This window comes from Anabas testudineus, chromosome 10, assembly GCF_900324465.2.
Source record: "Anabas testudineus chromosome 10, fAnaTes1.2, whole genome shotgun sequence".
Classification (NCBI taxonomy): Eukaryota; Metazoa; Chordata; class Actinopteri; order Anabantiformes; family Anabantidae; genus Anabas; species Anabas testudineus.
In genome coordinates, this window is record NC_046619.1 from 8,874,941 (window position 1) to 8,902,810 (window position 27,870).

The window sequence follows — 27,870 nt, forward strand, 5'->3', positions numbered from 1 at the left end:
ATAGGAACTACCCTCTCCTGTTCCTTCCTGATTGAATTAACAGTTCCTTTCCCTGTGCCACGTTATGAATAAAAGGTCTCATCCTAATTGCGCATTGCCTCTTGGTTCTCTCTTATTATTGCAGGACAAATGTTGCCACCGTGCCACTCTCTTTGACAGATGAGCAAACTAATTTCAGAAAATAGTCTCATGAGCATCATGTGCTGCAGTGCAGTGCCATCCTTGCGCACCACTCCCCCACATTGTCGTGTTCCTGTTTGAAAACAGTCGAGGCATAACAAAGAAAAAAAAAAAAACTCCATAAACTCTCCATAGAAGGAGAGGCAGCAGAGCAAAGGAAGAACAAAAAAAGCAATATCCTTTCATGCTTTGTCGGAATTGGTTGTTGGGGTCGTACAGTGGCATTTCATACAGACTGAGTCTGTTCCACAGGACTGGTGCAGTGAATAAATCCAGACTCATAGTGTCTGCATCCAAAAATGAAAAGATGAAAAAACAGACTGGTCTTTGGCGGTGTTTGTTGGATTTGTTGTTTGTGCTGTGGCAGGCTGGATCTCTAGAAAGAGGAATTCATTTCGCCGCACAATGCAGACCCAGAGACCAGTAAAACGACAGTCTGGCCACTGTGGAGCTGTGTGTTGATTTACTGTATAAGTGAGAATGTACACTGTGGGAATAAGCTGGGTTTAACTGATTAACTGTCCCTTCTCTGTGTGTACTTAAGCAAATCCTGATGAAAATGCTAGTTTTGAGTTTAAAACTTGGCAGTGGGATTATAAGCAACACAGCATCCATGTTCAGCATGCTTTGTCGGCAGTTGGCGGTTATAATAATACATTATTGATTGTGTCACAAAGCATCTTATAAAGAGAGAGAGAGAGAGAGAGAGAAAGAGAGAATGTCAGATGAAGCTGTCAATGGAGCCCTCAATCAGTAGATGCAATGCAGGAGGGTAAAAATGAAGCAGATGGTGCTTACTATTGATCCAAAACAAGCACACACACTTCCAACTAACGGCTCAATACTGGGCCATTACAGGGAAAACCTCCTCTGTTTGTGTATTTGTCTGCAGGAGGCTGCTCGAGCTACTGATACTCAACTGACACCATGCAGAAGTGTAAGTATACAGTGTGTTTAACCCGAGTCAAAAAAAACCAAACACATCCACACAGGTTCAAATAGTAGCACGAAATGATATTAACACAGACACAAGTCCCTTTCTGTACATTTTATTTACAAAATGTATTAAAAGTCTCTGTACAGCTCCTCACTAATGAGGTTCAGCAAATTATGCATGCATCTCTTGCTCTTTTGTACCCACTACTACGCCCGGTGATTTTTGTATTTGCAGAAGGTGAGGCGTACAAAAAAGAAAGAAAGAAAAAAAAAAATCTAATTTACAAAAGAATATCAAGGGCTGAATTTCTAATGTTAACCTAAGGTAAGTTTGTGAGTAGTAGAGCTCATCAAGCATTACTGATTTCACATGCAATTTCTTAGAAAAAAACAAACAAAATAACCTAAAGAAAAAAAAAAGGTAAAACAATCTTTTATCATCATCTTCTAGTATAAATAATCCTCATTTATCTAAATGTACACATCTTTCTCAGCTTATTCTTTCTTTGTCTTCACATTATCAGTTTATTTTATATAAAACTACCTGTCCATAGTTTCAGGTGATTAGAGAAGCATCGTCCTAAATCCTATGGAATCACAGTCTTTTTGAAAGAAAAGAAATGATTACAGCAATATGGAAATGTGCTAAGCGTCAGGACTTTTCCTGGTATAACCTTGTAAAAATCTATTTTCCGTTGTATTCATATATTTTCATTTTCATTTACTAAGTGAAGTCACCAAACACTGTAATGCTCATTAAAAGGAAATCAAATTAAAAGCGAACCTCACAGCTTGTTGTAAAATGTGCAATTGTTAAAGGAAATGGTAAGGTAATCCAAAATACTACAGTTTAAAAGCCATTACTGTTATCCTTTAATTGGATTGCAGTTAATCTACAATTGAATTACCCTTTTTGTTTGTTTGGTTTTACTTTCATGTACAGAAGACTTGAATGACTGTAGACTTCAGGGGAAGAAAAAAAGAAACAGTTGGGAGCAGCAAACCTTAGTGAGTCAGCGCTCCTTCAATATTTTACAAACTGTAAATCACAAACAGATTTTTTAATCAAGCATGAACACTTTGCTTTACACACTCTTTTGTCATACAAAACACACTCTTGGCAGTATTGGAAGTGCGAATTATGACCTGGTTCTGTAGTGCATAAGAGCCAAACCAGATCATTTTCTCATCTTCGTGAGTCCCATCAAACGTTCAGAAGACAGTGGCAGCAGCACCAGAGTTTAGAGTACAAACAACACACTCATCATTGTTTTGGGCTGAATGGCATTTCACTCCAATAAGATCAATCTGCATTTTAAAACAAGTCAAGGTCACCATGTGTGACTTACAGCAGTATAAAAGCTATTGTCTAATAACCAGTGGCTTATGATGCACTGAGTAGATCTAATAAACTAATTTGAACACATATAACCAGTGAAAATCTGGCAGCTGAAGGATGAAGAGTAGTCTGACCATACTGATAACAAGAAACCAATTAGACAGTTGTCATATAAGATTTGTTGTCTGTGTGGCACTTCGAAATGTGCTTAGGGTTGCAAATGATGGCTTTAGTTCTCTCATTCATTGTGACATGTCAAATGTATTATATACGTTTTATCACTGCACCATTCTTCTGTTTTGTATGAGTTTCAAGCAGAAAAGCAATATCACTGTGAATGAGTTGCATTGATTGGACTCTGAGATCCATAAGGCACTGAGAGGAGGGAACCGCGTCAGCTCTTCCCATGACCAGTCGTGTCGTCATTGCAGATTATCGTGCCGTGTCCGCCCGAGAGGATTTGGCTCGGAGCTCAATCCTTGTGATCCTGTCCTTTCTTAGATCTTTAGTCACAGTTGTAAGGGGGACAATGGAAGTGGTTCCTAAACCTGTGTCAACATACAGAGCAGGGGCAATCATACGAAGAGTTGAGATTAATTAACATGTTGGTGTGTTTTTCTCAAAACTAAATTCAGGACAAAATACATTAAGATGTTTTTTTTCATTAGGAGTGAACCGTCAAAGCTGCACCCTTCATACAGCCTATCAACCAAGTATGTATGTTCTTTTGCTTCCGACGTGACCACCTTGAACTGCAGCTATGTATGCATATGAATAATTTACCCAAGCGATGCATCCGTTACAATGATGGCCGTGAACTGTGGCGACGGTAAGGAGAGATGACGTACCTCTAGATCTTAACGCTCTCGGTTCCGTATACATTGTAGCCTTCTCTGTATGTGGCAAAGTTCTGGGTGTTGGTCGGGGGAGCCGGCTTAAAATTCTGGGCATTCTTGGCCAATTTCAGCCGTTTGGTTTCTTGTCGTGATTTATAACAGAATTCTATCAGAGCCACCATCATGGCCAGCCCCAGCCCTCCAACCAGAATATAGAAGACACCAGCCACATTGCTTAGGCTGAGAGCACTTGTCTTGTCCTGGGGGGAAGTGAATAACACAGTTAAGAGTGCTGCAGTGGCGCAAGAGCAGCAGAACAAAAAGAAAATGCAGCCTGTATAATTTAAACTGAACCTACATCGCTTTGACTTTCAAAAGTAAAAACTGCTTCATTAAATCTTCATCTCACTGATGCTACCAATGGCATATTATGCATGCTAACAGCTACAAGCTACAAAAAACTGAAAATGTAATGAGGTGCTAAGGCTATAATTTGGACTGAACTGATTTTCCTATGGTTGTCGCAAAGTTAGGAGCAACTTCAGACTGCCATAGTCAAACCATTCTCCACTAAGGAGAAAGAAGCCAACTGGTATTGTTCTATCTGCTGGTGAATGGAGCGTTTTCCCTTCCCTACATATGCATGTATGTAAACTGGCTTCTGCTCTTGACCATGTTAGGAAGCTGGTCAGTATCGCATAGGTCGACAGCGCTGAAAATCCCTATCTTTTGTTTTTTTTTTTTTTAAATCCTCTTGGCAACATGTGTGTGTAACTATTATGGTAACACTGTAATACAATACAGTCAAATTCAGAAGATGAATGATAGATCAATTAAAGTTAAAAACACTAACGATCAAACCATTTTGCTGCTGCTTACCTACCAAACATATTCATTAAAAATTTGTTCATGAGAGTTTTACTATTTGCAGTTTAACCCTATGAGTCTGGTGATATCGTAAAGCTATATGTCCGGTAGTGACCCTAACCTGTAATGTGAGGCTGCGACTGTATCTCAGAGGGTTAAAAGTGAGTTTATTACATTCCCCAACTTCTTGTAATGTGCAAAAAGAGCCTCTAACTTCAACTCCGAGCAGCCACAAGATTTAGAGGACACCCTACGGTGCTCTTGCCGCTTAGAGAAGTTGAATTTGAGCAAGTCATCACAATAAGAAGCTCTGCTTGTTCATCACACCACAGGAGGCCGGAGAATCTAATAGACACATCTCAACGCAAACTAGTAACAACACAAATAAATCAAATTTTCATTAACAGTTTGGTAAATAGAAACAGCAGCATAATGGTCAAAGTATCATGAATGTCAAGAGTGAAAATGAGCAAAAATAGCATATATCAACAACTGTTTATTGCTGTGAGTCATTTGTAATAGTCTATATGAAAGGCACTTTGAATTTCCCCACAGCATTATCATTACAGTATTCAGAAAAAAAAATATTTTATGTTGCGTCAAAAACTGTTTCATTTCTACGGCATAAAAGAAAAAAAAAAGTAATCTGGGGAAGCAGTGCCGTTTGTTTAAGCCACGTGAAAACTGTGTTACAGTTTGTGGCAGAAAAACTAAATACTAAAAAAAACAAAAAACAAAAACAAACAAACAAAAAAAAAAACACCAAAAGAAAAAAAATATGTGTAGCAAATAAACAAATTATATACTACAGATGTTAGAAAAGTCTGGTTTTGCATATGAACAGTAAGTCAAAATGCAATTTGGAATCAGTACAAAAGACCTGCAGCGACTGACCTTACTTCCAGAGTCCTTGGTTCCACATTCACCCTTATCGTACCACCATTTGTTTTTCAGCTTGTCTAAGATGCCTTGTTCACTGAGTTTCAATACTGCAAGGTTTACAGGAGTTCTTCACGTGGGAAATAACATAAATAACATTATATTATGTTATTTTATGTTATTCAACTTTTAAACTACTACATACTTTACAAAGCGATAAAGCAGGGCTCCTGGCTATGTCAACATCACAGAGAGCAGGCATTCTACCTATTACCTTTATAACCCCTAGTCTAAAGCCAGGACCTACCCATATCGCTTTGAGTAATCGGCAGACGCTGCTAGCAGGGAAACAGGCAGGTACTGAGAGTACATTCTGCCAGTCAGTGAATATCAAAAATCACTGGGATGCATTGGCTTTGGAGAAGGTGCTGGATTACAGGGGCTTTCTGAACAGCTTTTAACAAGCTCAGTCTAATAGGAGCTTTGTGTTAACAAACAGACAAATCAAACTGATAGACACTACCTTTCCATTACCACAATATCAGCTTAATCCTGTGATGGCTAATACTACAGACACCACAATGACAACAATCAATTCTGGGGGTATTACAACCAATTTCGGATTCGAGCATCTATGCCCAAAAGTGGAAGCTTAATTAATTCTTGTGTGTTCTATCCCGACATATCGCTAAGAAAACTTTATCTCCCAATTATGCCAGATTAGTGTCAGATGAGTGTGTCTCAACCAAACTGCACAGAGCTGCAGGACTAAGCTCAAACATATCAGTGGAATAATTTCTCCTCATATTTAGCTGTAGCTGCATAATCTCATGTTTGACACAGCTGCTTCTTGTCATTTGATATCTCTGGGACTTGTATCATGATGTCAAAATACAGTATGTCAACATAAATTGTCATCATGCTGCTAAATTACTTTAGTAGGAAACCATTTTAGAACTGGGCAAAGATCACATTTTGTACTACCAGTGGATCATCTGTGGTTCAGGTCAATCTCAGTGAACGTGAAAAGCAAATTGGAAGGAAAGAAAAATAGTGCATCAATAAATGAGCAACCTGACTTCTCCCTAGGAAGAGTGTCACCCAAGGGGATCCACGCAATGCATAATGCACTGATAGGAGATTACACCACTGTATATCCCTCATAGCCAATCTGGAGAAACGGACTGTGAAGACTAGTCCATTGTCTTGGCTCAGAGAGACATTGATTAACAATGCAATTACCCTGTAACATGCTCTGTGTCTGAAACTCAATCTAGACTGCACTGTGTTGTGCCTGAGGGCAAGAAGGAGCCGTGTTAACTGTGTGAGTGTGCATGCAGCTGTGTGCATGATTATGGGCATCTCCTGATGTCACTTGGAACATGGAGCTGTAAGCGGGACAGGGTCAAGTGATGCAGAATTTGATTGCTCTCGGCTGATTTATTTCACCCACACTGGCCTCTCTGCCGGGTCGTGGAGAGTTGAAATAAGCCAGGGGACAGACAGACTGTACATACCTGTGCGTGATAAAAGGCCCGGTGACAACACAAGAGACATGTACAGCTTCAGAGAGATGCTTTCGAGTGACTCTTGAGTACGCACAGGAGCCACGGCACAGGGAGGTCTCCCGAGCTCAGTGACTATAGAACATAGCAATGTTAGCGATTCAAACACTGGAAAAGGTGACAGAACAATTCTTTTCAGAAATGAGCCACAGGCACTTAGTAATACATAATTTGATCTGTGCCCCATGCGGTCTCTTGTGGTGATGCTATTTTAACAGTCGCTGCAGCTTAACCGTTCATATCGTGGCTCAAGCCAAACCAGGACAAATTACTTCAACAGTGTAATGACACCATGGGACATAGCAGCTCGTCTATAATCTTGCCAGTTACCTGACCTATATCATCACATATGTGCTGACAGTGTCATTTGTCATTGACCTGCATTGTGGAGAATATAATACTTCTGGCTTATACATAAAACATAACACAATACATCATGACACAAGTTGTCAGAGGTGAGTGACAATTCATGCACATTTACAGTATCTCCCATAATGGAAAAATCATTCACCACAGAAGAAGAGGAATAGATCTAATGGTCAAAAGGGTATCAGCGGGGTTGTTAATGACTTTGGGTAGGACCTGCACAGGTGGTCTTTTGTTTAATTAGAGTTCTCACGTTTGCCTGTAATGCTTAGTCCCCTCAAGACACCGCTGTTCCCCTTGCTTTCCTGTCGGTCTCAGCTGAGCAGCCATTTTGAAGCTTTTGCAGCTAAACAAAATTGATCATATTGGCTTTAGAGCTCATGCGTAATGTGCAAGTGTTATGGATATGAAGCAGTGGTGCAGTGAAGTACTACAAAGTCATCTCTCTCTTTTTTTTTTACGGATTAGCAAGCCTCACCTGCTGGAGGTTATGGACACAAAGATATTCTCTTGAAAACTTTTGTTGAATTACATGAGTTTACATTGTGTTTTAGCTCAAACTGCAGAGGCAACTCGGACACTGAGACTAGGTTACCTGCCTTAGAAAACCTTAATTCATAATTGCACTAAATTCATGTCTATCCACTAAAATCTCGATTACCAAGTGATATTTTTCTGTTGGCTAAGCAAAGGCTCCTTAGTTTGATCTGAGTTGTTAAGCAGACTGGTCAGGCTATGAGTTAACTCGGTAAACTGCTGTAGGGCAGCAGCAGGTTGTTTTGGGCGGACAGTTGGCTTGGTTATGGTTGGGTTCTTCTAGCAGCCTTGCCGATTACTCTGCACTATAGTACCCGATTGTGGTGACATCGAGGCTGACCTTGGAGTCACCTCCCCCGCTGCCGCACTCTCCCTTGTCGTACCACCATTTGTTTTTCAATTTGTCCAAGAGGCCTTGCTCATTCAGTTTTAAAACTGCCAGGTTAACAGCATTTCTTGAAACGATAAAACATAACTTGTAAGAAAATGCACAGGTCCGTGAGAAATCTAATGCAAAGTCATAATTGAACTAAGCATCATAGTAGATAATGGCAGTGAGACGACCACTGTCAAAGCAGGGGCTTATGCACAGAATACTGTTTCTCAGAATAGTCTAGGAAAGGACAAATTGTTTAAGAATTTAAGGAATATGGAGAGATAAGAAAGGCTCATATAAGGTAGAGAAAGTGTTAAATCTTGGAAAAGGTGGCATGAAGGGTTATGTAGTTTAAACTGAAGTGTGCGGGATGGGGACACTTGTCATTGAGAAGAAAAGTAACAACAACAAACATCATGCAATTAACATTCGTCACAAGTGACAGCGCAGCTTTTAAAGGCTAAATTGAAAAACCATTGAAGTGTTAAATTAAAAGTGACAACACAACAGTCAGGTAGGACAGCACACGGGACAGAAAGGAGAGATCGAAGGAGAGAGAAAAGCAACAGTAAGAGAGAGATAAATATGAAGTGATTGTTAGCTTTAGCCGCATTATCTGGATATGACTCCTCTACTGTAGAATAACAAATACACATAAAAATCTTTACAAAACATTATTATCATTATTTAGCCTTCGTATCCAAGTGCATTAAAAAACATACTACCGTTACCTCTGTGTCCATAAAAAAACTAAACAAACAAAAGGAAGAGAATGACAACAGGAGGACATCAGGGTAGGTGGAATACTATAACAACATAGAGGATATTGTTATATTATTCCACCCACCTTAATGCTGAGCCTTTGGGCGTCGCCACACCGTAGCCTTTCGAATCAAGGTTCCCGCCCACTTTCATGGTGTCGCACGGCTTCCTCTGCTCGATGTACTCGTTCATGGTGGACTCGAGGAGAAAGGCGAACTTGCCCTTTGACTTTCGTACCCGGGCTACGCCATCAGGTGTGGTCTTAACAAACACTGAGGGTTCGGCAGATTTCATGTATGACCACATCTTCTCGTAAACTGCTATTTTGGACCGCTGTGCAGAGAAGAAAAAGAGAAGGGAAGTCGTTTAGAAACCTCTACGCCTTATGTGTATCATGGATTTTGTAGGATTTTTGTGCTTAATGATCACTTCATTTAAACTGGCACCATGAAGTATTTATAGACATCTTGGAAAGCGGCAGAGTGATATCTTTAAATACTTCCACAAAATATAGCTGCTAGACTTGTACAAAATCACGAAGTACAAGAATTTACAAAATCCATTTCTCTTCATAAATGCAATCTTTAAATATTATGTTGCAGCTTGAGGCGCTGATTCACTTGAATGAAGATCACACATCACCTGTACAATAAGTAAAGTTTGCAAATTAGGTTTCAGCAGAAAAAATACTGGCTTTTGTTGCCTTGGTTATACAAAAATATATCCAATAATAATAGGTTTTATGACAGTGAATTGCAGGTATTAATCATTTATATGGAAACTTGCTAAAGTTCTGGATAAGCTTATTGCAAATTCACTCTCAGTGAATTTGAGCCTTGATTTACAGTTCTAATTTAACTTGTACAACTTATTACAGTCATTCATTTCAACAACACACTCTCCTTAATGTAACATCCCAACTGTGACTCAAAGGCGATATGCAGAAGAAACAGGAGAAGTAAGCAAGAAAGCAGGCTACAGAGACACAAGGCAACCCATCAGAAAGTGACACTTATGAGCATTTCCCCAGCGCCTGGGGTCAGGCTTAGCCAGCCTGTAAAATCTGGGGGAGTGGAGCGCTATCTATAATAAGCATCAATTAAATTATTCAATGCCGCTGGATTTATTTTGGCATAGGCATTTCACACTTTGAACAAATTCTGGTCCAAGCAGCGATGAGCCAGTTTCTGAGTGGCACTGCCTCTACTGAAGACTGGATCTCACATTAAAAAAAAAAAAAAAAAAAAACTTTCTTTTAGTGAAAGCCAGAGAAAGATGAAGGGGGTGGATGGTTTTCAAGAAGTGGCTGAATCAAAGCATTTACTGTCAACCAAAGGGTTTTTTTTGGATTCTGCTGGAATCTGTTAGAGATACTGTCCCCTATTTTCAGCCTAGCAGTCAGTTTTGCAGCAATGGTGCTGAAATTGGTTGATAAAGCAACAATATTGATGTTGTTGATGAATACACAAAGCATCACTTAAGTGATTATTAAATAACAAGAAGATGAATATATATCCATTTCAGTGGCTCTGTTTATGATGGCTGATGTTTAGCAGGTATAACATGCCATTTTTATTCTTTTATCTCTTTTGTATCAGTATAAATTGTATCACGTTGGCTTGTTTTCTGGAAAACAAGCCACTTGAAGATATACAACAACACAACATGAACAACACCTGGTGGTCTTAATATTGTGGCTAATCAGTGTAAATCATCTATTGCACAGCTCTCTTCATGGCTGAAGATAAATAACGCTTGAATAACAACAAATGCTGAGCTCTGTGTATGTCTATGTCCAAACATTAGTACACAGACACATCACTGCTGTGAACTGGTAAAAGCATATCCATCTCTAATGCACTTCTATTAATAAACAAAAAGCATTAACCTTGACCTAACGAAAGTGCTTGACTGGCTTTATGTAATCATATACAATTTGTTTGTAGGCATCTGTCATAGAGCATCAGACCAGGGGGTGAAGATGAGATGAGACAGCAACATAGCACAAATTAAAAAGTCTGCATGATGAATGTTCCCCGCGTAGATGAAAAAGCCTTGAAGTTGGGGCGATGGCCATTCTATTTAAATGCGAATACAACAAATTGGATAGGGGTTGACAAATAGATGTGGTGTTTTTGTTGACAATCTTGTTAAATGTGTTCAATTTGCATGTGTCAGACATCATGGAAAGGACACAAGTTTGGAGGACAATTTCCCCAAAGGCCGGGGGCTCATCTGTTCAGCAGTAGGAAAGCTCCAGACACCTCCTCAAATGAAGAGAAAGGAATGGATCTGGGCATTGATTACTAACGACAGAGTTCGCTGCCTCAGTGCTTTATAAAGTCAATTCATCAATATAGGAGCGGGAACGAAGCGCAACCCAAACTTAAATAGGCTGATTCCACTGTAACTAAAGTCACCAGCAAGATGCTTAAAGCAGAATCTGGAGGGATAAAAAAACAAGATGCAATGAGAAAACCCAGCAGGAAAAGGGAGATATCTGATTATTGACTGCTCGCACACAAATGTGCATTCTCACAGGATCACACACACACACACACACACACGTAAAGAACACACACAACCACACCATAACATACTCAAAGCCTGTTGTCATTTTCTTTAAAATGTAATCATTCACATTCAGGTCTATGGTGGATATTTAAAATTCAATTAGGGAATAATGGCTGCAAAAGTCCATCATCAATGAACAGATAATTTGTAGAGTAATTATATACTGCCATAAATACAGCATTGTACAAGTGGCTGTCCTTCCTGCCATATAATAGCCCTGTTACAACATACTGCAGTATTCTAAATGAGATTCCAGCCAATTGACAAGAAGTGTAGTGTAAAAGAGTACATTTGATGGTTATTTTTAAAGGAAACATGACTCAGTGTTGGGTAACTTGCAAATGGCATAGCCCTCCTCCTCTAAATGTCTTCAAATTATGCTAAAGGAATCATAATGTTGCTTTCCTCATAATGAAGTACCTAAATAGTCGATCAGCAGCCAATCCTCCTACCTAGGCGACAGAGTTACATCATCTGCGTAGGTGTTCCTCCAGCAAATCTGTCTGAAACTCTGAGTTTCCTGCTGTGTTGAAATAGTTATAGGGACAAATAGAGGTCTGTTATTTCATCCTGGTGACCTAAAATGAGGAATGAAATGAACAGGATTTGCCTTCAGCAAGACAAGGTTAGAGGAGAGCCAGAGGTGCTGATTTTTCTTAGAAGATCTCTTTGACATCGCATTCAACTTACATGCAGATATGAAGACAGATCCACTGAGGCACATTTAATACAGATGAACGTTCTCTCCAGCTGGAACTGCACCATCATTCGGCAACAACCAAGTAAAGTTAAGTGGCACAAACAGATTAAAAGATTACTCAGAGTCTGTTACCGTTGTTTTATGGTCTGGCAGCTAACTAAGGGTGGGTGGAATGGCATAGTGAATGTAGGAGCACAAAACGGCCCGGTATGGATTCCCACATCACTTGACGTCAACCGATGCAGCATTTTGAAAGGACTCTTGAGAGCAGAGCGAATTAAAACCTGGCCGTCTCACTAACAACCAGTATGAAAACACATGTTCACCACAAGCTTTGGGCCTCAGTATAACTAACTTCAAAAAAAGCATATATGTAACACCACAACACCAAAAGCATAATATGACCCCTTTAAATAAATATATTTTTGGCCACTTGAAAGTAGAAGGAATAGGTTATGAATGAAACTTTACTACATTATCAACTTTAAACATTTATACAAATATTAATATGTAAACAACTTATGGCTATTCCTAATAAAGCTCAGTGTTCATGATAAACAACAACAGCGAGGGGCATCAGACTACGCTGTCATAAATCTGCAAGCTCCCATAACAAGTCACTGAATTTTCTAGCTCTAATCATACAGTGGATGCGATGGAGAGCACATATTCTGATGACACAGACACCATTACAGCACATCCATTGACTACAACAGCTGTCAGCATTACCACTCTTCAGCTACACTGGCTGTAAGGGTGCCACAAACACCAACAACATATCATGGTAAGCTGCTTTCTGCCTTCTTCTCAATGTCCCGCTAATATTTGAAGAAAAAACATACCAATAGAAACCTCTCTGGCTAGAGTATTTGTATTACCAATAAAAACAGCAATATAAATTCTGTGTGAGTGTTAGAGTGCGGGCAAGTCTGCGGGGTCATCAGGTTGGCACCCTCTCAACAGCTTCTAAATAACTAAATGTGCCACTCTATTCACCTGCTAGCAGCTAATTTTGGCCGTCTGCCATCTGGTGATGTACAGGAAGCAGTGGAAGGGTTTTAGATATTATTTCTGAAAACAGACGAGCAGACGTTGACAACAACACAATGATAACTCTTAAGATTCTGGGTCTGAGGGCAGAGGTAATTTTTCCTGTCAAACGTGCTGACTACCCTCTTTGAATTCACAGGGTACCTGTCTCATTTACATAAAAATGATTGGATCATTTTATTTATGTGTTGTTAATGTGCTAGGCTTGTATTTACATATCTATGAACAGTAGGTTTATTTAAAAGCAATCCTGTATCAAAGAATTTTGCTTTTGTCAATGGACAAAATATTTTTGCCCCAGGGCTGGTTTTGACCCTTGGGCCATTGTTTGCCAACTGTCGCCTTAGGGGAGCATTCTGCTCCACTCTGTAAATGCTTATTTGTCAGAAATTTTTTAAATCTATAGAGAAATTCATGACAAACTGAAGTGGACAAGGGGAGACAGAAAACAGGGAGAGCTGTTTCTCAGATCCTTAGTAAAGCTATTGTATCTCGTATCCATTTTGTTTTTCTAGAAATCTCCAACATCATCATTAAATGCCGGAGAAGGGACAAACGATTAAAGTCAAAGTCAAAGAAATTGCCCTCTCCTTTTTAAATAACAACTTAATCTGTATTGATTCTGAGTTCCGCAGCATTTCCAGACCTCTGTCCGCTGCCCTTCGAACTGCAGCCTGTTTTTCATTCTTCCTTTGGCATCGCAGGCTGCTTTCATTATAGCCTCTCCCACATACGCTCCACTGCTTGTGTATCTAAATGCCATCTCCAAACACCCACCACTACATTTCCTTCTACTTTCCTTCCCTTCCATTTTGTTTGTGGACATCACCACTTTCCCCCCAATATCCTGTTTGCCAGGACTACCTGTATCTCAAGTATGCAGAAATGAAAGTTGAGGCTCTGGGGGTGTACTTTGTCATTGAAGTGGCACATGCTACGCCCTGCATACAAATTCCTCATCTTTGAAGTTTATTGCTGGACTCCAATAGCTCCTCTTGTGCCTGCTGTTTCTGCTCATCTAAAGTTCGACGAGGCTCTCTGAGGACAACGCTTTTCTTCAGAGGTTACGCCTATCTCTCACCAGTCTATCATCACTTTTGTCAGTTTTCTCTTTTATGCAAACAGCCTCTAATCTTTATAGGAGCCTCCTTTTTACTTACTTCACTCATGCACTCTATTGAAACAGAGAATGACAAGAGCTTGGGGAGTTGCATTACATTGTGCAGCATATGATTGCAGGGCAACCGATGGATTTCTTGTATAAATCTTCTTGCCGGCTCCTCTTCATGCAGTTCTGGCCTAACACAGGTCTGCTGTGCATAAAAAAGCTACTTATTAAACATTGTGTTGGACCATGCAGAAGACATAGTGTCTGTGCCACAATAGCTGAGACGTGAAATTGATTTTCATGCTTAGTAAAATGCATTGGTAACTGCACTCAAGCTGCTCTTCCCATCTCTGCCACACCTGCAGATCAGTAAGATGCATGATGTTTGCTGTTGAGACTTTGGGTAATGTATAATCTTTTGAGGGGAACAGAAAACAATGCTGTGGTCTCCTTTCTCCGTGCAATTATCATTCTTTCATTGTTAGGCTGTTAAATGAGGTGCATGAAAGGACAGCGGTGTGGTTGTCTTTGATGGTCTCACCCTGGTCTTTACACATAATTAAACAGCCACATCAGCCCATTTTATCATCTCAGCCATTATTACAATCCGGCTTCTCCTTCAATGTACATTTCAAAATGTAACCAAGCCAAGTCTTTTGATGGAATAAAACCTCATCAAGAGGATAAACATGGCCTCGCTGGTACAACTCATCATTTTCTAATCATGGAAAACACAAATATTCAACTGACTGCATGAAAAGATCCATGACAGGAATTAAAATGATGAAACAAACCACAGTGGTACAGTGGCGCATGACAGCTGCTATGTTGAGGATGAGCAACACAAAGCTTGAAGCTATCCCGCATTGTCTCAAGGTAAAGCAACAGACAGGCTGGAGACAGAGGAGAGGAGGATGCCCAAACAAGCAGGGCAGTCTGGGGAAGAGGAGCCAAGAGCGGGTAGGGCTGCACTGCCAAGCGCCTAGAGCTGTTCAGGCTTCCGCTGGGCACGTCAGCCGGCTCCCAGGCCAGCTGTCCTAGTTGGTTGTGAGCAGCAGAATCTGGGCTTTCAGGGGGTTCTACTCTAACACCACTGTCTTTAAAAATTCCTCTACAGCTTCACCTCAATCGCGCCAACAAATGAAGACACACACTGTCACATTGTATGGTGATGTGAATAATGTCACGTTAGGTAATAAGCCGTACGTCCAGTCGGTCTGTGTTTCGGCAGCCGAGAAGCAAAACCAGCCTGGGAGGGACGTCTGGAGAAATGGAGATAAGTCAATGAAAAAAATAAATAATAGTGAGTTTGTACTTCTTCTCAGGTAGCTTTGTAAAATAAGCCAGGTGAGCTCATCAAAAATTAAAGGAGGTACGAGATGATGGCATATGTCTTGTTTGAAACATTGGACTTGATTTAAAATTTCCAGCTGGTTGATGCCGTGCGGGTCTAATTAAACCTGAATGTATTTCCTGAAAAACAGATCTGAATTAGAACTTGAACTCCTATTAATCAGAGTGTTTTTTTCCTTGTCAGCGTTCTCCAGCTTTAATTAAAAGTCCCTTGGAATAGTGGCTCACACATGTCATTTCCTATTTGAAGACATGGGGATGTAACTAGGGCACTCATTAGACAGAATACAGGAAAACGGCGACTCTCTGACCGCCTCTAGATTGTTCAACCAGCAGCAGACCTTGGGTGGCTCCATCCTCAGGCTGATAGCCTCACATGTTATTGGCATCAATCGTGTGCGACATGCTTACTTGTGCAGAATCTCTGATGAAAGAGAAAGTGATGGAAGGCTTTGTGAGGTGTCTTATGGACATCTATTAAAACCACAGTATATAACATTTACAACCAGCTTTTAAGAGTTAGCAGAATTAAAACAAAAGCATTTTTAAACATCAAGCTTTGAAGACGCTATCTTGTCTTTCTTTGTCTGTAAAAACATGGATTTGATTTTGCATTTTGTTGTTCTCAGAAATTCAACCCAGGGGTAATACAAATGAATGCTCTTTCTGCCAACAGGCTGCAGCTGTGAAACATATGAATTGTTTCTCTCCTGCTGATGAGTAATGAAGGAGCGTAAGATAAAAGACTGTCATATTGCCTCTTCGTCATCGCAGGCAGAGTGCTGTTTCATGAATTCCTTTTTTCGACTTATTGCTGCACAAATGCAACGGATTGGACTGCCAATGTCGTGATTTCACCGCAGAAAGCTGATCAGCCTTGAAGATATGCCGTGCTATTTCACTCCTCCACCTGGTTGCCTTTAAGCTACTAATATAATTTTGCTTTAGATTTTAGGTTAATTTGTGACTTAATTGCAAGTCTAGTCCCTCATGCCAACGGAGATATTGCTTATTCCATCTGAACTGTCTTTCAAACTGCACTGTTTGACCTACAGGGCTCTTCTTCATCAGGCCTAATTTACCAGCAATGGCCAGCCAGCTAATTATATTTCATGAGCTGACCCTTCTGAGTTTGAGGCTGATGTGGGTGTTTTGATTAGCCTCCTGTTTTTATCACCTCTGAGACTTCCACGTTGTTATCACACTTTCTGCTGACAGCCCCGGTGCCTCAAGGTTGCAGACTGCAGTACTGCATAAATTTCACGTTCATGTCATAAGAGTTCAAGAACGGCTTCTCTGTCAACATGCCTCATTTGGAGCACTCCTGCATGGGTCAAGAGTGGTGTACTAGTGATCCAAAATGAAAGAGCTGCAAGAAGGAGTTCATCGAGGACATTATGTCTGAGTGCGAACTGTCTAGGCCTTTGCATTATTTGCCATTTCAGCTGAAAGCAAAGGAGCCACTGGCTTATTAGTCAGGTGCTGTGTGTGTGCTGTGTGTGTGTGTGTGTGTGTGAAACAAAGCAGCTTGTTGGCACTACTCACCCTAAAAAACTCTTTTGTGGAGCCTGAGTCCAGAGTGCCATATGCTATCTCTGTCTGCTTAGCCAGATCCTCAGCACTTTCTATAGGAGAGACCATCCTCTCCACCGTCAAGAAGGCAGCCAGGTTGGCTGTATAGGAGGAGATGATGATGAGGGTGAAGAACCACCACACACCACCGACAATACGGCCTGACAGAGACCTGCAAGAGTGAGGTTGATGACAGGGAAACACAAAGTGTAATTAGACAGTGACATATGGTGCCAGTCAAACTGCTGAGATCTACCAGTTGTGTTTAGTGAAGCTAATTTCACCAGAATTTCTATGTGGATAGTAGTTAATGCGATAGAAAGTATTGATGAAACCATTCCCGTGATGATAATTTCAGCATAGAACCTGACTGATGTTTAATTACAAATATACACATGTGAAATTAATAATGAGCACCTTAAAGAAGAACTTAAGATGCTTGACTGATTCTGTGTACACGTCTCATTACTGAGCTCACCCACCTGGGAGAGATGTCACAGCCCTGCTGCATGAAGGCGCCCAGTGAGAACCAGAGGGAGTTGAAGATGCCAAAATCATTGGGTGGGTCAGGGGGAGTATGGGGGTCTTTGGTTTCATCCTGTTCCTCGAGGTTCCACTCATAAGGACTGAATCGACTGACCAGGAACAGGACCACGCTCACCCCAATATAGGCAAACACTATACACATCCAGATTTCATAGGCCAGTGGGTCCAGGAAGGAGAAAACACCAGGCTTGGACTTTTGCGGCTTCTTTATCATTATGGAGATGCCCAAGCTCATAAAGGGCTTGGAAAAGTCTATCACCTCCTCTCGAACCAGAGTAATAGTGAGAGGTGCAACAGCTATATCTGCTCTCTGGAAACAGGGACACGCACAGCAAGCATTAGTTATGACCTGCATAAAGAAACAGGCCATTTTGAATGAATGTGTGAATGACTGGAGCTGAAGAGGAAGCATAAAACAATACTGTTATCACGTATTTTACATATGATCATAAGAAATAAGCCTCTGACTGTTACACAGATTCTGAATAAAACACACACACACACACAAAAAAAAGCACAGAGGCATTTGCACAGTGTTATGACCTGGGATGACAGCTAATGCATCTAAAGTTCATATAGTGACATTTATCAGATGTTTTACTGAAATCTAGCCACATTGGAGCATAAGGAGGAGAAAAAGCTCACAAGGGCACTGCAAGACTTTCATAGAGACTACTTGGAAAAAATCCACCCAGGCAGATGGGAATTTGAGTCATGTTGACCAAGAGTTTCTTTAATCAGGGCCCAATGAGATACAGAGAGGAAAACATTTCAATTGTAGAATTTCTTCGAAAAACAAATCAATACAAATTTTAATGAAACTCACATGTGCTACTCCACTTGATATTTTTGGTAGGTGTAACAAGTCTGATATCATTATAACCGCTTCATCCTTTTCACAATGTATGGCTATAATTTAAACTTCACAATGTACGGTAAAGAGGTTCCTGAATATTAAAAAAAAAACAATCCTCACTTATCACATGCAATTCAGTATGCTGGATTTCCCCACACAGCTTATCCTGGCATTAGCTTTATTATTATTTTTTTAATTTTCCAAGCTGTTTCTCGTCATCTCTCTCTTTTGGCTTACTGCGTCAATCACATTATTTGATCAGAACACTTGCATGGAGGTGGTGCTGCCTTTTTCTCAAAATCACAATGGGTTTCTTTGTAAAAGCAGAAGAGAAATAATTAATCGCATTAGCTAGTGTGCATTCTATAAATTAAACGACTCCTCTTCAAAGGAGACTCTCCCGTGGTATTCTGTATTGTCTTTTTGGGTCAAAATTGAGAAAACATTGGATTGTGGCAGCACTCGGGCAGAAAATGGTTCTTACAAGGTGAAACTAGGAGCAACACAAATAGGCCCAATAAACATGACTGTTTTATTTACGCCGTCAACACAATATTGTGAAGGGCTATAACCATTTAATCCTTGTGCAGGCGTAAGCAGCACTCAATCAATGGTGAGGGAAACAAAGCAATAAAGAGCAGCCTCGGGCCTAACCTTTTAAAGACAACTAAAATCAAATTAATTTACTGGTCAAAAGGTCAAAATGTACAAAACTATTAGTCCCGACCCACCTGCTGTAAAATTACAAGCCTGGAAAGACTTGACAGCACCGTGATTGGGATATTTTTTTCACCTTCCATCTGCAGGGAGTGGACTTTTCCCATTTGAAAGATAATTTGGTGGCGATAGCACATCAAACCAGGCAATCTCTCAGGCTGATAGTTGGGAAATTGAACAGATGAGGAAGCCTAACCCTCATGCATTTTGTATTTGGCCTATGTTCAACTATTGTGGCCTCGGAGAAAGGCAAGAAAGAGGAGAGGGTTGGGGGTTGGGGGGGGGGGGGGCGACAGTAATTTTGGAATGCTTGAGGTGTTGCGAGAGCCTGAGAGCTCTGTCAGATGTAAAACACGGCATGACCCATCGCTAATGTGAGATGTTCAACCTTTATGGAGCACAACACATATGGATCTTGTTGTTTCAAACCACAAACCACCATTTAGCTGTTGATTCTAAAGCAGATTTTCTCAGCTGTGAATTTACAATGTGGCATATTCATCATACACATCAAACACTGAACATAATTACACAATCACTTCAAAGACTTACAATCTTTCATTCATCAAAGTGATCACAGTGTGTTTGCCATATGGACTCATTGTTTTCATGTACCTACCTCTGTTTCGACTGTAAGGGAGAGAGAGTTTTCTAGGCTAAGCAAGAGAGATTAATTGCAATGAACAGCACTGAGAAATGATTTCATTTTCTCCGTCTCAAGACGATCACCAACTCCCCAGTGTTTGAGGCTGCATTTGACAAATTCAACCACGGCTGAGCTTCCTGAGACGGCATTAGACTTAGGACTGGGCAAGAGCTCATGAGCTCGCAATGGGTTGGTGATAACCTTAAGACAGAAAAATGAGATCTCCTCTCATGTTGAAGTTCCTTGCAAACTGTCATGTAATCAGCGAAATCAAGGCTCCCAGTACTCACCCCATAGACCAGTTCACCCACCATCCCGTTCCACGTCTTGGTCTCGGGGTCTCGGGCTCCGTACTTCCCATCCATTACTATAGACAGTTTGTACTTAATTCCAACATGTTTGGCAATCTCAGATGCTAAATCGACGCAGTAGCCTTCATATCTGTCATTCCCCTCCAGATGCATATAATTTTTCTTGTACATCACATAAGGAGCTTCCTGTTGATTCAAACACACTCTGGTTTATTCACACCCATGCCCTAGCACACATTGAGTTATACAGAAATATGCATACATGCGCTCAGATGTACCCGTGCACGCACGCACTCACACCCGGACGCACACACAGAGATTCGACATATTATAAGCTGCTATAACCACATCCATGCAGTCATGCATACACAGATGATGCCCTATGAATGCACAAATATGCACTGATGACAGCAGCGCGATCATGTGGTGACACTGCTTTCATCAAGCTGTGGCAGCCAGCAGACACCAAGCCCAATATACGCCCGACCCATTTTGAACCTAATTAAATAATAAGGATTGAATAAAAGAAGAGAACATTTCTGTGGGAGAAAACTGGAGAAAACCCAGAATCGGTTTTAGAAGGGCAGGGAGTCCTTTGGTTGGTGTAGGTCAGCTTGGAGGAGGGTGGGAATGAGGATGGAGATGTGTTTTAATAAGTAAATGCCAGTGACAGGAGGGATCAGAGAGTGCCCATAGTATGTCAACATATTCAAGCACATTGCTCCAAGTTAAAAGACCGTTTCATTCCAAAAAAATAAGAAAAGGAAATAATGAAACAAAAAGAAAAGGAAAAGAAAATAAGCTGTTGTTTGCTATCCAGAGAAATGCAAAAAAAAAAAAAAAAAAAAAAGTACTCCATAAATAAAAGAATTACATCAGGAGAGCATCAGCGTGCTAGTTTTCCTCTCCTTCTCAAAACGCTGCTGCAGCTCGTCTTTTCTCTTACTGAGCACATCATCATTATCAAACAATAGGACTGCTCAGGAGAGCAGGCATTGTCATTACAGCCATACGCAATTAGAGTGCAAGTAGGAGAGCAATGGTTTGTTTGTTCTGTGCTGAACGTATCCTCTCACCTCGGATCCATTGAGTGTTTCCCTGCAGTTAACACATGTTTTCCTCCTGACTGTATTCGTTAAATGCTTCCTTTCACTAGTCAGTGACGCTCACTTATACGCTGGAATACAAATGAAATCTAACTGTGCATAAGTACCACAGATCCTTATCTTTTTTCCAAAACCTTTTTTCTAAATGTTTGTTTGCAGAGAATGAAGCACTGCATCACTGTATTTATAATGACATCATGCAGTCAATAAATACATTTGCAATAGAAGCCGTCCAATAAGTCTGAAACGCTCAGCTGAGCAAGTCTGGTAGAACATAAATACATCTAAAATATTTTTGTTTGTTTATCATGCTTTTGGTCTGGCGAGAAAGCACTGCCTGGAGGTTATACTTCAACACAGAACACATGGGGGTGCAATACAAAATATATTGGAGAGACATAACAAGGGGAACACCACACCTTCTTATCCCTCCTCCAATACTGATTATTTTGCTTTGCCCAGCTTGAGAAACCATCGCAATATCCTCCTCTAGTCATTCTTTGGCCAGTCTATCCCAAGTGTCAATGAACATTTACTTGATGAGGACAGATAGGTTTACTTACGTATGCAGTTATACGCTTTTTTTCTAATTGATGGAGTCAACCATTTATCATTTATACCATTATTGTGATGTCACTGCTACGACAGGCCACTGAAATATGGAAAATCAAAATGCTTTGACACCCACACGGATACAGTTGAAACACTCCCCCGTTAAGGACTGACTGTTTCAACATGTAGTGAGTGGATGGAAAGCAACACAAAAAAGATGTGGTTCTACCCGCCCAGGACAGAATGTATCACTCATTGGAATCAACACCATGACCTTGAGTGGCAGAATACGTGACACATTTAAAACTGCATGGAAAGTGTACCATAATAGTAGTGACCACAATCGTTCGATTTTCCACTGATGAGTCGTTGGAGACCTGCGGGTCCATAATATTTACAAATCGCGTGTACTCGTTCCAGTACCCAATCTGCAAGGAGAAAACAGTGGTTAGTGATGCATTCCGATCCGCTGAGGAAATGTAAGTGAACATATAGCAGAGACACTTCTAAGCATTACTGGGAACGGCCGTGTTGCCATGCTCATTTCAACACTGCACGTCCCAGAGGCCGGCTGCCTTTGATTAAGACAGTTTAAAGTGTATAAACATATACTTAGACACGCACACACACACACACATATATATCAATAGTATCTTAATATACTATTGATATATATAAAATACACCAGTTTAAATACCCACATTTGCAGAAACTGGCTTGTATGCGCATTCCACCCGACAACTTCAATCCCTCCCACCTTCAGCTTCCCAGGTTTTATGCTAAATAATTGATATTCAGGCGTGTGAACATACACGTTTAATAATTTAGCGTAATATTGCAGTGGCTCCACAGTTTCATCTGCACGGTCCTGCCATCACAGTTACTCTGTATTCTGCTGCACAGATGCTTAAGTCAAACCAATGTCAAGTGTTTGTTTGCCCATCTGAAATAATGGCTGCTCTGGCTCACGATGAAACGTGTTGCATATGTTGCTGCCAATAGTCTAACTGTTGCTGGCTAGGATTTCCCCCTCACATCTGGTCTGAATTTTTTTTTTTTTTTTTTTTGCCTCAGTTCTTTGAATGTTTGGGCCAGACAGGTGTACAACAGTGCAAAGATTTCGATCGCCAAGCGGAGGCGCTAGAAAGCAGCAAACCTCTCCAACTTTGGCTTTCAGACAGTGTTTACAGCTGTGGATCTAGTTAGTGCACTTGCCAGGCTGGGGAGAGCTCTAGATGTTTATTCCCTGCTCTTGCCGACAGTGATATTGAGAAGAGCTGCTTCGGGGACGAGACTGCGGGGAGCTGTGTCACTGTGTGTGCTGCTTCGAAAGCAAAGTCCCGATCTCACGGCTAGGACAGATATCAGCCCATACATCACTCCTGACAGTCACAGCTAAGAACCTTCATCCTTTAACTATCGCTGGGGTGACTGGGGCTCCAGGTCCTGACAAAGTGCTGCCCAGCTTGTCCCGCCCACCCTGCGCTCTCTCACTTTCTCCCCCTGACTTCCTTTCTCCCACTCTCTCTCTGTCCCTCTCTACTGCTCTGTTTGGCTGTGCAGGGATGGTGAAGGCTGTGTGATGCTAATTGAAGTGTGGGCTTTAGAGGCCTGGGAGGCAGGCAGCATAATCACAAGTCCTATCAGACTGAGCCCACACTTATCCAGCTAACGAGATATTCACAGCTGCCTCTTAGAACTCAGTGAGGTTATGAAATAAAACCAGAGGTCATCATATGGTACTGGTTATAATGTGAATGTACCGGTGGGAATTATTGTTTTGAAGAGGAGCCAGAGGAATTTTTGGATCCCCTTTCCTGTAATTGGTTATTTGAATGGTAATTACTGTCAGGAGAGGACCAAAAATCATTTCTGCACTATCCCACAGGGAGGAAATAGTCTTATATCATTCTTTTGATAGGACAGTTCTAGCTATCACATTGCAGGCTGTCTGTGATTTGTGGGACTTGTAATGCTTGGCATAGCCCATCAGTGCTGCTACCTAACAGAGGTAGAAAAAGGCAGCTAACTTTACTTTGTGCTCTACCTTCATCCCCAGCTGGGGAAAAAACCTTGGCTCTCTATTAAATGGGGCAAGAGGCTTGTTAGAAAAAGTTTTTCTTCTTTCACACAATCACTCACTGCTCTCAAAAGCATTCAAATTGAATTCAAGGCAAGATTGTGGCACACCCGAACATATGGGCAACATTTGAAAGTACACTTGGCCAAATTCCATCACTTTGACAAGTAATGGGCGAAACCATCATGTGTGCCGTTAGTTGTGTTCGAACACAGACCAGGTTTTTTTAATGGCTCTGGATTCATCAGTGAAATGATTAGTGCTGATAGAGGTCACAGCTCCATCTTACCTTCCTCGGTCCACCTGTCTTCATCTCATACACATCTATTGTGTAGTTGGTCCTGCGGCCGTAATTGTCAAACTGGATGTTCCCGGTCATGCCCTGCACTTGAACCTGTCATGAGGGACACACAGACTGAGGGCAATGTGTAACAGCACATAGCATAATCACTTTACATATAGAGCTGGTATTAAGGTGCTCGTGCCCATGAAGCTACTGGAGTGTGCACAGTCTGTTAATCAAATGATGAACTGGATACACTTTAATAAAAGATGTAGTTTTATGGTAATGAGCGCCTGGATTTGAGTGAGCTCTGTGCAGAGATATCTGGAGGCAGAGGGAGGAGAATAGCTCTTCGCTCTCTCCCTTTCTCTCTGTCACTTTCCATCTTTATCACGCTCTCACTCGCTATCTCTGCCTCACTTCTTCTAGCCTTTTCTTTACTTATCAGCCCGCTAGTCTCCATCTCCTTTCTCTCTCTCTCTCTCTCTCTTTTTCTGCCCACCCCCCTACCGTTTTGAGAGCTCTCTCGATGTCAATGCCTTGGCTCCAAGGTACAGCTGGATTTGCTAGACAGTCTCCAGCGCTGCCCCGGCGGGAGACGTCCACGCGCTGGCGTCGCAGGTACCTGAAGGCCTCTGCTATCACCAGGATGGCGTCATGGGTCAGAGCTGAAGTGTACTGTACAAAATCAAAAAGAGGAATCAGAACAACACGCGGTGTGACAGGAAAACACAGTGAGAAGCAGAAGATATCGCTGTTTTTGCAGTAAAGCACTGATAGTGTGATAATATAACCTTATACAGTGCTGTGACTATGTGATAGGTTTTGTCTAGATAAACAGCTTTAAACTACAGTGACACACCCTACATATATACATCTATTCAATTTCCATAAACCTTTGTTTTTACTAAAATAAGACAAATCCCACTGAAAATGTAGTTTTGCTTTCAGCACATATGTCTCAGTTTGGGTCAGTGTGCACAGGGTTGGTGCAAGCTTATGATAAAGTGGTCAGGACCTTGTCCAAAACTTCAAGTGCAGAGTTGAGGAGAGGCTACCGCATTAATGTGTGATTTTATCTCCCACGCACTTCCCCTCCAACTTCACCTGACCTTTTCACCGCTGAGGGTTGAGCTACTTGTTTGTTGACCACTGCACCATGACAAAATCTAATTAAATGCAATTCAAAATCCATTTCTTTCTTGATCATTGTTTAATTAGATGTAAATTGAAGCTGCAATATAACCTTGCCTTGCACCGCCTATCAATATATCGATTGCTGGGAGGGATGGAACGCAGAGAGGAGGAAGCGAGGGGTGGGAGGAAAACAGAATGACTAAGGCAAACAGTGGATGAAAGGAGGTAAAGAACCAATGGAGACCACTGGAGAGGGTGATCGTTGTATTCTGCAATGTATGTATGGCCTTGCAAGCCAAGTACCTTCAGAGGAGTGTTTCGAGCTTCAGGGAATTCTCTTTCATCTAGCCGCTCCCAGCGCTGCATAAACTGCTGTACAATCGGGTTCTCAGGGTTGACAATCTGAAACCCAGAAATGTTGGCTCCACCGGCGAATACTTTGTCCAAGCTCACATTAGAAAATCCCTGAGGTGAGACAGAAGGGAGACGAAGGGAGAGGAATCATGGAACTTGTTTTTCTGTGGTTTTTTTTTTATAACCTGGGGCTAAACACCACAAAAATATTAGCAGCTATTCTGCATTTTATTACGAACTCTGTTGTATGAGAAAGAACCATGTGTTTGCCATTACACCGAGGCAACTGTTTCTCCTTCACAATATGTGGTGCAACCTGCGAATAGATGTTTTAGAGTTTATGTCATCATGTGGAAGACAAAATATGTTACTTTACCCAGCTGGCCTACTTTCATTCAGAAAGCCTCGCCATGTTCAAAAAAAAAAGATATATATATATATATATATATAAAAACTTCTTAATGCATTTCAAAAACTTCTCCTGCTTCAGCTGCCTTTAAATTTTATTCTTCACCCTGGAGCCACGACATGGAGTTACTTCTTTTTAAGGTAAAATTGCTGTTTTTTTTTTTTTAAAGCACAACATTGTGTCATGGCGTGCAAGGACATGTGTCTGACAGCTGCATAATCACATCCTCTACAGTCTGGGAACCGGCAGCAGGGGATTGGCAAGTGAAGGCAAGGCCGACCTCCACTTTAAAACTGAACGTGCTAATATCAAGGCTAAATGAGCATTTCCATTCCCAGAGCAGAGGTAAAAGAGCTAAATATGGCAGATAAACACTTTGTTCCCCCTGATCTTGCACAAAAGCCTACAGTCTACCTATGGATGCATATTTGTTCTCATGGCTGAGGCTAAGTCCCGTCACATGCAGCATGCACAAAGCAGGTTCCACTCCCTCCCAAGGGAGTGGCTCAGTTATTACTCACAAGATTGGCCAGAATGTAGTGGTAGCCACGACTGTTCTTCCCCAGGGTCACAACCTAGGGGAAAAAAAACATCGATACAGTAAACCACCCGTGACATGAGAGCTAAGAGCCACTGCTTGTATAAGTGGCTGCAACAATCTCTGTAAATGCACTAACGTCCTGCGTGCTCACAGGACGCCACTGAAGTTGAAACAGAGCGAAGTGGCCGTTAAAATAACGAGAGAGAGAGAGAGAGTGTGTGTGAGGGCAGTCGGCATTAAGGAGGAGTTGTTAATGAGAGAGAAACATGGAACATCCTTGAATATTTTGCTCACTTTGAAGTCATTCACAGTGCAGGGATGTGAATCCTTAACAACTGTTGGACAGAAGGTAGGAAAAAAAAAAATCAAAGGATTTTGCAGTGAGACAGTTAGATGTGAATCTCACTCTGCTTTGAAAATATCACACCTTTTGAGCATAACAGCATGTTTCAACCCACGCAGCCTGTCTGAATATAGTAAGTGGTGTTCTAAGCCTTTCCATCACTGTGGTTTTAACCATATGCTGCTTTTTATTCTGGATTTTCTTCCCCCTCTTGTTCTGGCCCTACAGATCAACTCAATAGTGAAGCTCTAAATTGTCCTGCCTGTTTTGTGCTTCTCATGCTGGACAGGGTTTTCCACTGGGCCTCATGAGGTCTGTTATTTATGAGTTTTTGCAGGCTGTTGCAGATGGACTTCTGAGTGGCTGCCACGCAGAAACCTGTCAACCATGTCTCGGTTTTTCATCTGCGTTCTACAAACACAGCAACACAAGTTTACAGCAAAATCAGCATGTTTGCACATGTTCTGGCTCTCGTTCTGTCACAAAAACAAACTGTCAGTTTATGATCTGTTTGCGTGTGCATGCTAGGCCTGGGACGTAGGAAATTCGTTACTGTGGATCGTTTATGACATTCCCACTGAGTAGGAGAGAGTGATGAAAAGAGAACGTGTATGTTCACATCTCTGCCGGGAAAAAAAGAAGAAGAACAAAGAAAAGAATAAAGAGCTCGTTTTCAGTTTCAGTGCAGATTACCGTATTTCATTTAGCAATGCTGAACTTTAACTGAACTTTGTACTTGCATATACAGTAGCGCAAAAGAATTAAATAAATCATTCTTGCTTGGGCTGTGCATAGTCCCAAATTAAATAAACCACTTCTCTCCCTCTTGTGTGGACATTTGAAGGTTGTCCATGAAGGGGAGAGAAGTTGCAAGTGTTTTGTACAAAGAACGGCTCAAACACACAAAGTCTTTCACAAGCTGCTGGGGTGGGTCAGTGTTCTCTGACAGCTTCCCCATCATTAAGGCTTTAAACTTCCAGCACTGCAGG

General features: G+C 41.3%; 1 protein-coding gene across 4 annotated transcripts in view; it reads right to left on the bottom strand.

The window, feature by feature from the left end:
* Positions 1 to 1,222: 1,222 nt before the first annotated feature.
* Positions 1,223 to 27,870, bottom strand: part of gria3b (glutamate receptor, ionotropic, AMPA 3b) — a 73,673-nt gene continuing 47,025 nt past the window's right edge. The window contains exons 5-16 of one of the 4 annotated variants that reach the window (XM_026357809.1): positions 26,519 to 26,572; positions 25,538 to 25,699; positions 24,608 to 24,775; positions 24,104 to 24,208; positions 22,058 to 22,162; positions 20,056 to 20,262; positions 17,483 to 17,856; positions 16,974 to 17,172; positions 8,729 to 8,976; positions 5,053 to 5,167; positions 3,304 to 3,551; positions 1,223 to 3,003 (exon numbers count right to left, since the gene is read on the bottom strand). In XM_026357809.1, coding sequence (XP_026213594.1) covers positions 3,306 to 3,551; positions 5,053 to 5,167; positions 8,729 to 8,976; positions 16,974 to 17,172; positions 17,483 to 17,856; positions 20,056 to 20,262; positions 22,058 to 22,162; positions 24,104 to 24,208; positions 24,608 to 24,775; positions 25,538 to 25,699; positions 26,519 to 26,572 — 1,983 coding nt within the window. In that variant the 3' untranslated portion in view covers positions 1,223 to 3,003; positions 3,304 to 3,305. Of the gene's footprint in view, positions 3,004 to 3,303; positions 3,552 to 5,019; positions 5,168 to 7,845; positions 7,961 to 8,728; positions 8,977 to 16,973; positions 17,173 to 17,482; positions 17,857 to 20,055; positions 20,263 to 22,057; positions 22,163 to 24,103; positions 24,209 to 24,607; positions 24,776 to 25,537; positions 25,700 to 26,518; positions 26,573 to 27,870 lie in introns of those variants that run through there. The other 3 variants (XM_026357808.1, XR_003298696.1, XM_026357811.1) reach the window with 3 other exon arrangements.